This window comes from Rhinopithecus roxellana, chromosome 3, assembly GCF_007565055.1.
Source record: "Rhinopithecus roxellana isolate Shanxi Qingling chromosome 3, ASM756505v1, whole genome shotgun sequence".
In the NCBI taxonomy this organism is placed as follows: Eukaryota; Metazoa; Chordata; class Mammalia; order Primates; family Cercopithecidae; genus Rhinopithecus; species Rhinopithecus roxellana.
Genome location: NC_044551.1, coordinates 158,644,033 through 158,660,340, shown reverse-complemented (window position 1 = coordinate 158,660,340; position 16,308 = coordinate 158,644,033). Strand labels below are relative to the sequence as shown.

At 49.7% G+C, this 16,308-nt stretch overlaps 1 protein-coding gene across 1 annotated transcript; it reads left to right on the top strand.

The window, feature by feature from the left end:
* PCDH12 (protocadherin 12) lies at positions 1-14,966 on the top strand. Its single transcript, XM_010388259.2, is given in 6 exon segments — positions 1-2,089; positions 2,091-2,522; positions 2,524-3,258; positions 6,960-7,057; positions 8,986-9,137; positions 12,741-14,966. Coding segments are annotated over 6 exon segments (3,555 nt in total). The 5' UTR covers positions 1-376; the 3' UTR covers positions 13,166-14,966.
* Positions 14,967-16,308: the final 1,342 nt, after the last annotated feature.

Here is a 16,308-nt window from a genome sequence, read left to right as displayed (position 1 = left end):
AAAAGCTGCTGCTCTGTTTCCCCAGCCTAGCAACTGTTTGGAAGTCAGAGTCCCACATCCTGCTCAACTGGGTCAGGTCCCTCTTAGACCAGCTCTTGTCCATCATTTGCTGAAGTGGACCAGCTAGTTCCCCTGTAGGGGTCTACCCTGGCAATTCTTGATCGACGTTTGGATATCTCAGATCGCTTCGGATGAAGATGGCCTTGCCTGGGGGTCCTGCTTGTTCCATCATCATCTAACTATGGGACAAGGTTGTGCCAGCAGGTCCGGGGGAAGGAGCACGGGGCTGATCAAGCCATCCAGGAAACACTGGAGGACTTGTCCAGCCTTGAAAGAACTCTAGCAGTTTCTGAATGTGACCCACTTGGTGGTAAGCATGATGCAACTTCTGCAAATTCTGCTGGGGCTTTTGGGGCCAGGTGGCTACTTATTTCTTTTAGGGGATGGTCAGGAGGTGACCACTCTCACGGTGAAATACCAAGTGTCAGAGGAAGTGCCATCTGGCACAGTGATCGGGAAGCTGTCCCAGGAGCTGGGCCGGGAGGAGAGGCAGAGGCAAGCTGGGGCTGCCTTCCAGGTGTTGCAGCTGCCTCAGGCGCTCCCCATTCAGGTGGACTCTGAGGAAGGCTTGCTTAGCACAGGTAGGCGGCTGGATCGAGAGCAGCTATGCCGACAGTGGGATCCCTGCCTGGTTTCCTTTGATGTGCTTGCCACAGGGGATTTGGCTCTGATCCACGTGGAGATCCAAGTGCTGGACATCAATGACCACCAGCCACGGTTTCCCAAAGGCGAGCAGGAGCTGGAAATCTCTGAGAGCGCCTCTCTGCGCACCCGGATCCCCCTGGACAGAGCTCTTGACCCAGACACAGGCCCTAACACCCTGCACACCTACACTCTGTCTCCCAGTGAGCACTTTGCCTTGGATGTCATTGTGGGCCCTGATGAGACCAAACACGCAGAACTCGTAGTGGTGAAGGAGCTGGACAGGGAAATCCATTCATTTTTTGATCTGGTGTTAACTGCCTATGACAATGGGAACCCCCCCAAGTCAGGCACCAGCTTGGTCAAGGTCAACGTCTTGGACTCCAATGATAATAGCCCTGTGTTTGCTGAGAGTTCACTGGCACTAGAAATCCAAGAAGATGCTGCCCCTGGTACTCTTCTCATAAAACTGACTGCCACGGACCCTGACCAAGGCCCCAATGGGGAGGTGGAGTTCTTCCTCAGTAAGCACATGCCTCCAGAAGTGCTGGACACCTTCAGCATTGATGCCAAGACAGGCCAGGTCATTCTGCGTCGACCTCTAGACTATGAAAAGAACCCTGCCTACGAGGTGGATGTCCAGGCAAGGGACCTGGGTCCCAATCCCATCCCAGCCCATTGCAAAGTTCTCATCAAGGTTCTGGATGTCAATGACAACATCCCAAGCATCCATGTCACATGGGCCTCCCAGCCATCACTGGTGTCAGAAGCTCTTCCCAAGGACAGTTTTATTGCTCTTGTCATGGCAGATGACTTGGATTCAGGAAACAATGGTTTGGTCCACTGTTGGCTGAGCCAAGAGCTGGGCCACTTCAGGCTGAAAAGAACTAATGGCAACACATACATGTTGCTAACCAATGCCACACTGGACAGAGAGCAGTGGCCCAAATATACACTCACTCTGTTAGCCCAAGACCAAGGACTGCAGCCCTTATCAGCCAAGAAACAGCTCAGCATTCAAATCAGTGACATCAACGACAATGCACCTGTGTTTGAGAAAAGCAGGTACGAAGTCTCCACACGGGAAAACAACCTACCCTCTCTTCACCTCATTACCATCAAGGCTCATGATGCAGACTTGGGTATTAATGGAAAAGTCTCATACCGCATCCATGATTCCCCAGTTGCTCACTTAGTAGCTATTGACTCCAACACAGGAGAGGTCACTGCTCAGAGGTCACTGAACTATGAAGAGATGGCCGGCTTTGAATTCCAGGTGATTGCAGAGGACAGTGGGCAACCCATGCTTGCATCCAGTGTCTCTGTGAGGGTCAGCCTCTTGGATGCCAATGATAATGCCCCAGAGGTGGTCCAGCCTGTGCTCAGCTGATGGAAAAGCCAGCCTCTCCGTGCTTGTGAACGCCTCCACAGGCCACCTGCTGGTGCCCATCGAGACTCCCAATGGCTTGGGTCCAGCAGGCACTGACACACCTCCACTGGCCACTCACAGCTCCCGGCCATTCCTTTTGACAACCATTGTGGCAAGAGATGCAGACTCGGGAGCAAATGGAGAGCCCCTCTACAGCATCCGAAGTGGAAATGAAGCCCACCTCTTCATCCTCAGCCCCCATGCAGGCCAGCTGTTCGTCAATGTCACCAATGCCAGCAGCCTCATTGGGAGTGAGTGGGAGCTGGAGATAGTGGTAGAGGACCAGGGAAGCCCCCCTTTACAGACCCGAGCCCTGTTGAGGATCATGTTTGTCACCAGTGCTGACCACCTGAGGGACTCAGCCCGCAAGCCTGGGGCCTTGAGCATGTCGATTGCTGACAGTGATCTGCCTGACTGTACTGCTGGGCATCTTCGGGTTGATCCTGGCTTTGTTCATGTCCATCTGCCGGACAGAGAAGAAGGACAGCAGGGCCTACAACTGTCGGGAGGCCGAGTCCACCTACCGCCAGCAGCCCAAGAGGCCCCAGAAACACATTCAGAAGGCGGACATCCACCTCGTGCCTATGCTCAGGGGTCAGGCAGGTGAGCCTTGTGAAGTCGGGCAGTCCCACAAAGAGGTGGACAAGGAGGCGATGATGGAAGCAGGCTGGGACCCCTGCCTTCAGGCCCCCTTCCACCTCACCCCGACCCTGTACAGGACGCTACGTAATCAAGGCAACCAGGGAGCACCGGCAGAGAGCCGAGAGGTGCTGCAAGACACCGTCAACCTCCTTTTCAACCATCCCAGGCAGAGGAACGCCTCCCGGGAGAACCTGAACCTTCCCGAGCCCCAGCCTGCCACAGGCCAACCACGTTCCAGGCCTCTGAAAGTTGCAGGCAGCCCCACAGGGAGGCTGACTGGAGACCAGGGCAGTGAGGAGGCCCCACAGAGCCCACCAGCCTCCTCTGCAACCCTGAGACGGCAGCGACATCTCAATGGCAAAGTGTCCCCTGAGAAAGAATTAGGGCCCCGTCAGATCCTGCGGAGTCTGGTCCGGCTGTCTGTGGCTGCCTTTGCTGAGCGGAACCCCGTGGAGGAGCTCACTGTGGATTCTCCTCCTGTTCAGGTACCTGGGGCATGGGCAGCTCTTTCTCTGGTCACTCCTGGACCACCAGAAACAGCATCAGACACCCCCATAACCTGCACAGTCCTCATGTTTCTTCCTTAGGCTCACCTGGTACTTTCTGATGCTTTGGATAGCAGTGGTTCAGGGCACAGCTTTGTGACTGGCTGAACTTAGCTGTGTGATCTTAGGCAAATTCCTTACTGTCTCTGGGCCTTAGTTGTCTTATCTGTAAATTAGAAATGATAGTAAGAGTATCTACCTCATAGAGTTGTCCAGAGGATTTGATCAATTAATTTCTACAAGGCATTTATGGTGCCTCACAAGTAGACACACAGCAAAGGTAGTGACTAAGAGTATAATCTTTGGGCAAGGTTGCCTGGGTTCAAATCCTAGCTCCACTTCTTCCTAGCTCTGAACCACAGGGGAAGTTAACCTCTCTGTTGAAAGATGTCTGTGTTAACAGCACCCATCTTCTAAGTTTGCTTGAAGATAAAATGAGTGAATGCTCTTAATGCCTGTAGAACAGCGTCCATCTGACATGTAGTCAGTACTCAGCAAATTATTGCTATTACTTCCTCAAAGCACTTCTCTATCTCCACTCTCTGCCTGCCCTCATCTCATCTGGGCAACCTCCCTATGAAGAAGGCCAGCATAGGCATCATTGCACCCAAACCCAGGTGTAGCAAATAATTTGTCTGAGACCCCAGAGCTTTCTGGCTGGGCCTGCAGGATGGGGCAGTGGAAATAACCTTAGAACTTTGCAGTTAGGCAGATTGGGGTTCAAATTTCTACACAGTCACTTAGGAGCTGGGCAACCTTGTACACATCTTTCAACATCTGAGCCTCATTTTCCTCATCTATAAAATGGGGATTATGAGACCAAACTTACCCTGTGTCTGCCTCCTTAAGAGTGTGAGGTCTAAATGGGATGATGAGTGACAAAATGTCTAAGGACCTGGGATTTTCTTTTCTTTTCTTTTTTTTTTTCTGAGACGGAGTCTTGCTCTGCCGCCCAGGCTGGAGTGCAGTGGCCGGTTCTCAGCTCACTGCAAGCTCCGCCTCCCAGGTTTACGCCATTCTCCTGCCTCAGCCTCCCGAGTAGCTGGGACTACAGGCGCCCACCACCTCGCCCGGCTAGTTTTTTTGTATTTTTTAGTAGAGACGGGGTTTCACCGTATTAGCCAGGATGGTCTCGATCTCCTGACCTCATGATCCGCCCGTCTCGGCCTCCCAAAGGCTGGGATTACAGGCTTGAGCCACCGTGCCCGGCCGGACCTGGGATTTTCTAGACACAAGTGCGGAAACCTTTTCAGGGATGATGCCTGATCTCACACCCATATCTGCTTCTGTGAACCTCAGATATTTTCACTGTGCCAGGCTGCCTGCCCAAGGCACACCTCTGTTTGGCCAGGCCATCAGTTCATGTTTCCTGTGAAGCAAAACACAGTTTCCTTCCCTTACTCCCTCCTCAGGAAGCCACCTGGAGATGGCCCAGCTGTTCTCTTAGGAATCTTGCCCTGGAATCAGTGCAGACCCAGAGGTTGCCAGAGCCAACCACTAATTTATCTTTCCATTCATCCATCCATTTATCAGGTGCTTTTTGGATAAACTCTGTGCTGAACACTGTGCTGGCTGCTGGTAGACAGGACAACAGAGAACAGGCACTGTGGGTGGCCCCGCTGAGGTGATAGAAAGAAAGGTGCCCATTTGGGATCAACTTGAGGCTGCTTGCCCAATGCTCATATCTTTCCAGCAGCACATAGATTCAGATCTGAGTTTAAATTCCAGCCCTCCCACTAATTTCTGTGTAGCCCCTGTGAGCCTCCAATTCCACCTCTGCAAAATGGCCATAATGGTATCTCTTCCCTTAGGCTGTTGTAAGAATTAAGTGAGATTATATGACACTGGACAATCATTGTTTATCATGGGATCTATTAATAAGCTCATTTAATCCTCATAACCCACCATATGATCTGGGTCTCATTAATATTCACTTTTTTTACTGTTGAGGAAGCTGAGGCTCAGAATGCTTAAGTAATTCCTCAAGGCCACACTGATGGGAACCGGGGCAGGGGCATATTTAGGATTTGAACCTGAGTCTGACTGATTTGAATCTGGGCTGTAACTGTGAAGTGACCCTGAATGACAGTGCTCAGCATAGGGACTGGCATGTAGGTAGTCATGTCATGAAATGCCAGCTGTCACTTGAGCAAAGGTGGCAGGTATCTTAGGAGGGCTTCTGGGCCTGGGCTGGGAGGTGGGATCTTCCCTGAGGCAGGCAATAAGACCCTGAGTCTCCCAAGTCACAGTGACACCCCAGACCTGGCCATCTCCTCTTCCATCTCTCCTCTGAGGTTGACACTTCCTACCTCAAGCTGCACCGAGGGGCACGGTGGACCTCCTAAGGGAGGAATGGGGGTGGACCCAGGAGGTCGAAGCAGTGTGTCTAGGAATAACAGTCCAAACTCCTTGCTTTTGCAGAGGATTTTTAACTTTTTCAAACCATTTAATCTTGACAACACTGAGAAGAAGGCTGTATGGGTATTTCTAGCCCCCCATTAGAGATGAGGAAACTGAGGTCTGAGGAGGTCTAAAAGCCTGTCTAACACTATACAATAAGCTACAAATGGCCTTGAACTAGAACTCTGCCTCCCAGGACTTGATCTGTTGCCTCTCCCTCCCAATGGCCTATAGGGTCTGGCCCTGATAGCTCACCCATCCCCTGCTCCATTCTCCAATCTTTCTGAAACTCTACCTTCTCTTCCAGCCTTTCAGTGTGCAGTGCTTCTGCCGGAAACCACCCACTTCTCACCATCACCCCTTGCCCAGACCCTCATTCTCTTTCCACTTGCCAAACTCCTATGGAGCCTTTGGGTCTCAGCAGAGGTGCCTGGCATGTAGTATGAACTCAGTAATATCTGTTGAAATGAATGAATTAACTTAATCCAGTACCACCCCCCTGCTTCCTCCCTCCTCCAAGTTGGGTTAGGGGCCTTCCTCCGCTCCCACAGAGCCCCCACTCTTTCCCTACGCCCAGAGGCAACCCCTGTGGTAACCACTCTTTGCTGCTCCCCGACTCCCTGTGGGGCTGCCTGCAACCTTCACCTCCTGACAGATATGACCATGCTGAGGGCAGCAGCTGGGTCTCCTTCTCCTTCTTACTCCCATTGCAACCACCCTGCCTGGCACTTATTAAGTACTTGTTGAATGAATGAATGAAAAGATGAATAAATGAATAATTTAATGACACCATTTTGCCTTCTCTACAACATAGTCTTACATCTGGTCCACAAAAATCGGCCAAATGTCCAAATACTGCTAAAGGGGAACATAACTCTTTAAGATAATCTTCATCAAAGTAACAACAAATTGATGGTCAGGAAATGCCTTTTTCACCCCTATCTCTCAGAGTCCACCAGGCGCAGGACACTCGGAGAAATGAGTGTGAGGGGATGGGCCCAGAGGGTCCTCTTGCTCTCCTTCAGACACTCAGGTCCTGGGGTGACATGACAGAGCAGGGGACCTGCCCACCCAGGTCCCTGTCTCTGTCACTGGGCACCATCCCCCATCTGATCACACAAACATCTGAAGCCAGAGGAAAGACTATAAAAAGAAAAGCACCGGCATTGAGGGAAACATCCGGCGAGGAAGTGTGCTGAGTCGGAATTGTGTGGAGTCAACAGATTTTTCCTGTCTTGTAGCAAATCTCCCAGCTGCTGTCCTTGCTGCATCAGGGCCAATTCCAGCCCAAACCAAACCACCGAGGAAATAAGTACTTGGCCAAGCCAGGAGGCAGCAGGTAAGCAGCACGTAGCCCCCACAGGCATCTCATGGCCCCTACTGGCTGCCCCTCATCTCTGCAGCCTCTCTGAGTGAGGAAGGGTGAGCCCATCCCAGACACGGGTCCCCTGGGAGGGTGCAGCAGACAGCATCCATCCTCCCACCCTGGGAGGCTTGGTCATGGGGTGACTGTATTCATAGTATTTACACGACCTAGAAGTCCTGTAGGACTATCAAGCTGTATTAATAAATACTATCAATACAGTAGTCACCAAGGAAGTGACTTCATCCCTGAGGCTCGATTTGTCCCCTGATTACAGAGGTGCTGTAATTTGCCTTTATATCTGTAACTGTCACCTCTCTTTCTCTTGCTCCGTAAACGTAATACGAAGGCTCCCCACTAAAGACATGGATATGTGGGCGTGTCCATTTGGGCCATCCTAGAATTGAAGAGCCCTTAAGAGAACATCAAATCCAACTTCTTGTTATGGATAAACTGAGGCTCTGAATAGTTTGATTCAAACCAGCCATGTCAACTTAAGCAAGTGAGATAATCTCTCAGGACCTTGGTTTCCCCATCTGTAAAATAGAAGCCATCCCATTTCCCTTGTGGTAATGGGGTGAGAATTTCATGATCAATTGTATTCTAAGCCCATAGCCCAGGACTGACGCATAGTAGGTGCACGCACAATGCTAACTCCTTTCCCCTTGAAGCAATTTTGCTAAAGGTCAAGTAACAAGTGAGTGGCAAAGCTGGGACCAGCTCTCAGAGTTCCTGACTCCTGCATCAGTGCTCTTGCCCTGACAATTTATAGCTTCTTTTTACAAGGATGGTAAGAGGTAGTGTACAGCAGGGGTGAGTCCACACACTCGAGTCACACTGGCCTGGATTTGAATTCTTGCTTTGTCTCTTCATCTACGGGGACCTTGGGAACCTGCAAAATCTTCACAAGCCTTGGTTTTCTCATTTGTACAATGGGGTGATTAAAGAGAACCCTTTACAGGTGTGGAAGGTTTGAATGAGACGGTGCATGGACCTTGCATCACATGAGGCCTGACTCAGACTCACTGCTCAATAAACATTAGTTGTCATTATCACCCACACACTTGCCACCTCCCTGCTCATTTCTTCACAGCAGCAGAAATGGCTACAGGGGGAAAAAACCCAAACAAACAGAAAGGACTCCTACGCCTTAAAACCCCTCAGGAGCCTTTCCACCTGCTGGGATGAGGGTCCAGGCCTGTCCCCAAGTGTCCATGGGAGACAGGGGCCAGGATGGAGACAGCAAGAGACTGGGATGCAGGTAGCAGATTCTGAGCAGCTTTAGGCTGCTTCACTCCAGCTGCACCCTCCATAGGTCTGTTCTTCTGGCCTAGGATTTGGCCTAAAGTAGGAAGGAAGGAATGTTCAGTCACTCATTAAGTGTTGATTCAGCACTCACTGTGTGCCACGCCCTGTTCTGAGCATCAGTGAGGGAGCAGGGAATGAGACAGGCAAAAATCCCAGCCTTGCTGGAGCTCTTCTCCTATGGATGGATGGACGGCTGCACTGGCTCCACTGAGGTTTACTAAACTCCTCCTGTGTGCCAGGAAATACCTAGTCATGGGAGGGGCAACGAGAATGATATCAATGAACTCATCTTCACTTCTGTCTGCTGAGTGCTTACAATGTGCCAGGCTCTGTGGTAGGCCCCTTTACCTACAACGTCTCATTTTACCCTCACAATACCCTGTGAGGTGGGTGTTATTTATTACTCCCATTTTACAGATAAGGAAACAGAGTAAGAGGAGGGCTGGAATCACATGATCCAGGTTGGTCTGACTGCAGAGGCCAGGCTGTGTATCCAGTTCCTTATACGGGTAAATGAATGCAAACATAAATGGGCATGAATGAATGAATCTATATAGGAATGTCCTTACCCATGAACTGGTTGGTTTCTTTTGTAGGAGTGCAATCTCAGACACAGATGGCCCAAGTGCAAGGGCTGGAGGCCAGACAGACCCAGAACAGGAGGAAGGGCCTTTGGATCCTGAAGAGGACCTCTCTGTGAAGCAATTGCTAGAAGAAGAGCTGTCAAGTCTGCTGGACCCCTGCACAGGTAGGGACCCCCTAGAGTCACCTTGCCCCATGGTGTCCAGGCTTCAGAGTTCTACTCCAATCCACTGCAGGGAAAAGCCATTCTGTTTCTGTGGAAGAACATCAGCAACATTTAACTTCCCTTTCACCCTTGCAGCCTCAGAAAGTATTTTAAAGACTGGGTTCTACTTTGATTTTTCTTTTTAGACAGGGTCTTGCTTTGTCACCCAGGCTGGAGTAGAGTGGCGTGATCACAGGGTGATCACAGCTCACTGCAGCATTGACCTCCTGGGCTCAGGTGATCCTCCCACCTTGGCCTCCCAAGTAGCTGGGACTACAGGTGAACACCACCACATCTCGCTAATTTTTGATTTTTTTTTTTTTTTTTTTTGTAGGGACAGGGATTCACATGTTGCCCAGGCTGGTCTCCAACTCCTGGGCTCGAGCAATCCGCCCACCTCGGCCTCCCAAAGTGCTGGCATTAGAGGCATGAGCCACCTGTAATCAAAGCCAAAGTAGGCACCCGGCCTACTTTGATTATTCATTTTAAAAATCATTGTAAGAATAGTGAACATGCCAGGCACTGGGGAAGCATCTTATGTACATGATCTCATTTAACCCTCCAGCCAGTCCCCTCAAGTAGATAATTATTACCTCGAATTTACAAATGAGCAAACCGAGGCTCAAAAAAATCAAGTAGCCGTCCCAGAGTCACCCAGCTCACCAGTGATCGAAGGGGAGCCAAACCCTGAGCCAGCCTGTCCTCTATGGACTTCTTACCACTCATTTGCATCTGGTGTGTTTCAATACCCTTTCGCCCTGGGAACCAGGTCTACTCTTTAACATGCCAGCAATTGCAATTAAAACAAAAAGAATTTTGCAGAGAAACAATTAGCTTTGACAATAAATACATAATGTGAATTCGAATTCAAGAATCTGCTAGCTCCCCCTGCCCCTGCTATGGACATTGGTCAGCCTTCTTTGGTAACACACCCCACGGCAGACCATCCCTGTGCTGTGGTTTTCTATCTATGTAGTTAACACTGTTTCTCATGTGCTCCATCTGGCTGCAGACACACTGAAGGCACGGCAGGGACTTCTTTCCCTGGTTAAAAAAATATTGCTAATGCTTATTGGGCACTTTCTATGTGCCCTGTTCTAAGTACCTCATGAGAAAATCTTATGAGATAGGGACTATTCATTATCCCCACTTCAAAAAGGAAAAATGTGAGGGTCAGGGGTGTTTAATAATTTGCCCAAGGTTTAGCAGCTCATGGATAGTTATTAACACAAGCAGTGTGGCTCTAAATTTTAGAGCTGTGTTGTTCAATGCGGTAGTCACTAGCCACATGTGGCTATTTAACTTTAAATGAATTAAAATTAAATAAAATGAAATATTCAGTTCTTCTACCATATCGGCCACATTTCAAGTGCTCAATAGCTACGTATGGCTGGGGGATATAGCTTTGGATTCTATCTCTATTCATCAGCTCTGGCTGGAACCTGTGGGGTCAGTTCCCACACGGTCCTGCTTGCCCATAGCACAAAGGGTACTGAACACAGGAGCACTGTAAGGAGTGGGGGGTAAGGAAAGAGGAGGGGCAGAAAAGCCTTTGCCGCTCACAGGCTGGACTGCCATGGGGAGACTGGGATCTTGCTGCTTCAGATTGCTTCAGATTTGCTGCTTCAGATTCAGATTGCCCCACTTGAGAATGTGACCATGATAATGTTTTACTGGTTGCATGAACTCATCGAACCTCACAACAACTCCACAAGATAAGTACTACTGTCTCACCACTTCCTAAGAGGAAACGGGAGCTTAGAGAGGTTAAGCCATCTTCCCAAAGTCACACACACTGCCCCTAAGCGGCAAAGCTGGGAAATCAAACCCGGGTTGGCCCAGCGCCCACCTGCAGCTAGAACTGGTGGGTAATGCTGGGTGAATTCAGCATCACTTTTCAGCTGTTCTCATATGCCCCAGCGATTTTCTCATTCCAAGCTTCACTCCTTCTGAAGCTCTCTGATCCGTGTACAAGGAAAGGCCTGATTCTACAACACCAAGAGTTCCATCCAACCTTATAGCCTCGGAGTCTCAAGGAACTAAGGTTTGCATTTCCCAGATGTTGAAGGTTAATATTTATGTTCATTCAATCATTCAACAAACATTCACTAAGTCCCAGGCATGGGGCTAAACCCAAGGATCCTGTAGGGCAGGAGCCCAACACTGTCTCACAACCTGCACAGTCCAGAATGCAAGACAGAGATTCATTTATCAGTACAAAAAATGACTACCCATACTTCAGAATAACTTTTTCAAATTACATAAGTAGTATTTGGTTAATACAGAAAAACATAGATAAACAAAAAGAGAATGGATTGCTTTTGCCCAGAGGTAATTTCAGTTAATATTTTGACATATATTCTTCCAGTCTTTTATTCTGTGCACAGATTTTAAAGTAACTCACCTTAGGCAAACGTTAGATAAACGTTAAGTAGATGTTGTGCTTTTTTTAAAAAAAATTTTTTTAAAGACACTGTTTCTTAACTATAAGACTTATAGTTTCTTTCCTCTGGCTTGGTCTCTACCACCAGGCCTGGGACTGGTTTCTTGAAACAGGATTTTCTGTTGAAGGGATGGGAAAAGAAGTGTGACTGTGACATTGCAAATGTAGGGGCCAGTTTTTTGAATTCCCAGCCACCAGGCTGACTTGCCACCACCACTACCCCAGTCCCTCTCCTGGGACAGCCCTTGGACAGGCAGCCCCTCCCCAGCCTGACTCTAGGCCAGGGTTTCTGGTAGCTTGAGAGAAGATGTTGAGGAGGATTTGAGGATCGGGGGCCAGGTGGTAACAGTGCAGACCTTAGGTGGCCTGGAAATTCCAGAGGCCCCAGCTGGGCACCTGGAGTATCCAGAGGGACGAAGGGCCAGCTCTTCAGAGAGAGGGTAGGGTGGTGCCATCATAGGGAGGCTTCAAAGTCATCAGACCTGGCATCAAATTGAGGTTTGTTGCCTAGCAGATGTGTGACTTAACTTCTTCCAGCTTCAGTTTCCTCATCCACCAAATAGGGATAATACTCTTGACCTCAAAGGTTTGTGTGGAAGTTAAATGAAATAATTATGTAAATTGTTCATCACATAAGTACCTAATATGTGGTCCCTATTATTATGGATGGGAACAAAAGGCAGCGCCAAGTCAGGAACTCCAGCCTCGGCTAAGACAAGGGATTTTCCCTCCATCCTCAGCTAGTGGAGCCCTGAGGGGAGAAGGCGCCCTGAGGGGTAAAAATCCTGGATGAAATATAGAAGACACTGAGACTGGAAACACACCACAGCCCAGATTGGGAAATTCTTTAGAAAAAGGCAAATTCCTGCTTCTAGGCCTTCTCCTCCTCCTGCTGCTTCCCCACTCGGTTCGCCCGGGTGTGTCAGTCGACTGCCTTCCTACCCAGGGAGCTTCCCTGTCAGGGCCTCTTCCTTCCTGTCCCCGTCTGGCCACTCTGTCTGTCCCCTGCCATTTTCCTTCCCTCCTTTGTCCACTGCCCTTGCCCTGCCCATTGCCCCACCCTCACCCGCCTGGCCCTTCCCAGAGCCTGGCCCTCACTGTGTCCCCTCCTCCCCACACAGGTCTGGCCCTGGACCGGCTGAGCGCCCCTGACCCGGCCTGGATGGCGAGACTCTCTTTGCCCCTCACCACCAACTACCGTGACAATGTGATCTCCCCGGATGCTGCAGCCACGGAGGAGCCGAGGACCTTCCAGACGTTCGGCAAGGCAGAGGCACCAGAGCTGAGCCCAACAGGCACGAGGCTGGCCAGCACCTTTGTCTCGGAGATGAGCTCACTATTGGAGATGCTGCTGGAACAGCGCTCCAGCATGCCCGTGGAGGCCGCCTCTGAGGCACTGCGGCGGCTCTCGGTCTGCGGGAGGACCCTCAGTCTAGACTTGGCCACCAGTGCGGCCTCAGGCATGAAAGTGCAGGGGGACCCAGGTGGAAAGACGGGGACTGAGGGCAGGAGCAGAGGCAGCAGCACCAGCGGCAGGTGCCTGTGAACATACCTCGGACGCCTCTGGATCCAAGAATCAGGGGCCTGAGGATCTGGGGACATGAGCTGGTTTCTAAAATCTTGTAACTCACTAGCTAGTGGTGGCCTGAGAACGTTAGGGTGACTGATGCTACCCCCACAGAGGAGGCAGGAGCTCCAGGACTAACACCTGACTGACCAAAGCAGCCCCTTGTAAGCGGCTCTGAGTCTTTTGGAGGACAGGGACAGTTTGTGGCTGAGATAAGTGTTTGCTGGCAAAACATATGTAGAGCACGAAGGGTCAGTCCTCTGGCAGAACAGATGCCACAGAGTATCACAAGCAGGAAAGGATGGCCTTCTTGGGTAGCAGGAGTCAGGGGGCTGTACCCTGGGGGTGCCAGGAAATGCTCTCTGATCTACCAATAAAGGAAAAGCAGTGATTCATTCTCCTGTTTGCACCTGTCAAGAGGGAGAAGGGAAGAGTAAAAGAGTGAGGGTTCTTTGTCATCCAATCCCTGGCAAGACTGTCACACTGGGCCTGGACAGGCCTGGGGCACCTTGGTACACAGTGACAGGTACACAAATAGCAGACATGTGTGCTCTTAACCCCGTTCCCCTACCACTATGTTACCAACTAATCTGCTTCTCAGCTGCAAAATTAGAGCTAAGAAAGCACAACTATTTATAAAGCATTTACATGAGCCAGGCACCACGCTTTACAATAGGATTTAATTTGATTTTCCAACAATCCTGGAGGGAGGTATTATTAACCCCATTTCACAGACATTGATATGGGACTTGGAGAGGTCAAGTGGCTTTCCCAAGATCAAGCAGGGAGTACAGCCAGAGCCAGGATTTGGACCCAGGCTGGCCCAACACCAAAACCCAGGCCTTCAACCTTGACACCAGCCTGCCAACCAAGGAGAGGAGAAGGAAAGACCCTGGAGGTGAGCTGTTGGCAGCAGTGAACTTGCCTGACAGAGCTCCCTCGGGAAACACTGTTGAAAGGAACATTTCCAAAGTCATGCAGGCCTGCACCTCTCTACATTTCCAAGCACAAGGCGAAAGGAGCTTGGATCTGAACTGATGCAGGCCCCTGTTCTTTCCGAGCAAGTAGCTCTTCAAGTGCAGATGTCATCTTTCTGGACCCCATTTGCGGGTAAACCTTCCTCTGTTATTGCAGGTTTAGGCTTGTGAATCCCAGAGGACACTGTGTGAACTGGGTCTATGAAATCCGCACTGACAGCAGCCAGCCTTCCAGGGGATGGAGGAGGGAAGAAATAGCAGATATTTTCCCAAGGTTCAGCTTTATAATTTTCTTGGAAATTTCCAAGCAGCCAATCAGCTAGATTCTAAATAGCGTGGGTCTCTCCTGGACACTGCAGGCAAAAGTTCCTCTATCTGCTCCTCTCTTTGTCCTTTCTTGGAGCTCAGAGTTCCTGTTACTGTTCACAGAAATGGGTCAATCATACTCCCAACTAGGGATAATAGGCCTCATACATACTTGGAATACAGTGTGGTGTCATTATTCCATTATTCCATTTTACAGATGAAGAAAATGAGGCTCCCCAAGGTTATGAGTTTCCAGGGCAGAGTCTCTGGGTTCCTCCTCACCTCACTCTAGGCCAGAGTGATCTCCTTACAGAATCTGTGATTTTCAGGCTGGATCACAGAACTGCTGGGTTCTGTGGGCCAGTGAGAGAAGCTGGGGGAAACCAAGCAGGCAGGCAGGGTCTCCAGCCTGACCAGCCAGGTTCCTGCCACAAAGCAACACTTGATGAATACCTGTTGAATGGATGTATGAATGAATAAATGTGTCAGTAAATGCTTCAGAGGCCCCTTTTATCCATATTGGAGCTCCAGGTAGGACTTCATTAGAAAAAATGATTCTGTTATGCAAAAGCAAAGTCTGAGAACCACAGTACTAGAGTAGACCATGGTGACCTCCCAGTTACCAGCAAATTTTCAGTGCTGAGCAGATGTTGGGAGGGTAGAGAGAAGACAGTGGGCATGGGGAGATGACCTGAGGAAGCTGGAATTATAGGTGGCAACTGGATCACTAGACACATGGGACCATTGCATCATTCTAGTTCAAAAGCTATAAATCTGTACTCCTTGGCCTCCCTGAATACTAGGTAAAACTTTGTGTCTAGGCATTTTTTTTTAGGTAGAAGATACAAAATTCTCATCAGATTCTCTAAAGGAAACTTTGACCTTTAAAAGGTTACACAGCATTGCTTTAAGACACTATCTAAACATCCACAGACATGGGCAATTGTCATAAGGAGTCTGAACTTTATCTATTTCAACTCTTCATTTTATAGCCAAGAATATAGAAAGAAACGGCAGATGACTTGCCCAAAGCCACCTGGCAGGTTTGTGGGGGAGAGCTTTCCAAATTAAGATGACATTTAACTGGTTGCTCAAATCAGGATTTGGATCTGGGATTTAGTATGGTGGTCTTTTTAATACGTCAAAGATTCTTAATCTGACGTCCTTGGTTGGACTTCAGGATCTATGAACCTGCTGAACTGCATGCAAAATTGGAAGGATATGCATTTTTTCTATGAAAAGAAGTAGGTGCTTAGGTCAGAATCTCAAAGAGATTTAGGGTCCAATTAAGATTAGGAAGCACGGCCGGGCGCGATGGCTCAAGCCTGTAATCCCAGCACTTTGGGAGGCCGAGACGGGCGGATCACGAGGTGAGGAGATCGAGACCATCCTGGCTAACACGGTGAAACCCCGTCTCTACTAAAAAAAATACAAAAAACTAGCCGGGCGAGGTGGTGGGCGCCTGTAGTCCCAGCTACTCGGGAGGCTGAGGCAGGAGAATGGTATAAACCCGGGAGGCAGAGCTTGCAGTGAGCTGAGATCCGGCCACTGTGCTCCAGCCTGGGCGACAGAGCGAGACTCCATCTCAAAAAAAAAAAAATTAGGAAGCACTACAATCCTCTAGGTCAGCCCTCAGCCCTGCCTTCCCTGCAGAACCTGGATAACTCATGGGTAGAGCTGCTCCTGTTCTGAACTTTGATCAGAATGGGGGTGTATGTACGTGAGGGACAGTGTTCTCTCCTGCACCATGTATCCCCTCCTGATGAGCTGATACCGGCACTTTTCCCGATAACAGGCTCAGAGTGAGACCATGTCTATGGTGACAGAACCGGGTGTGCT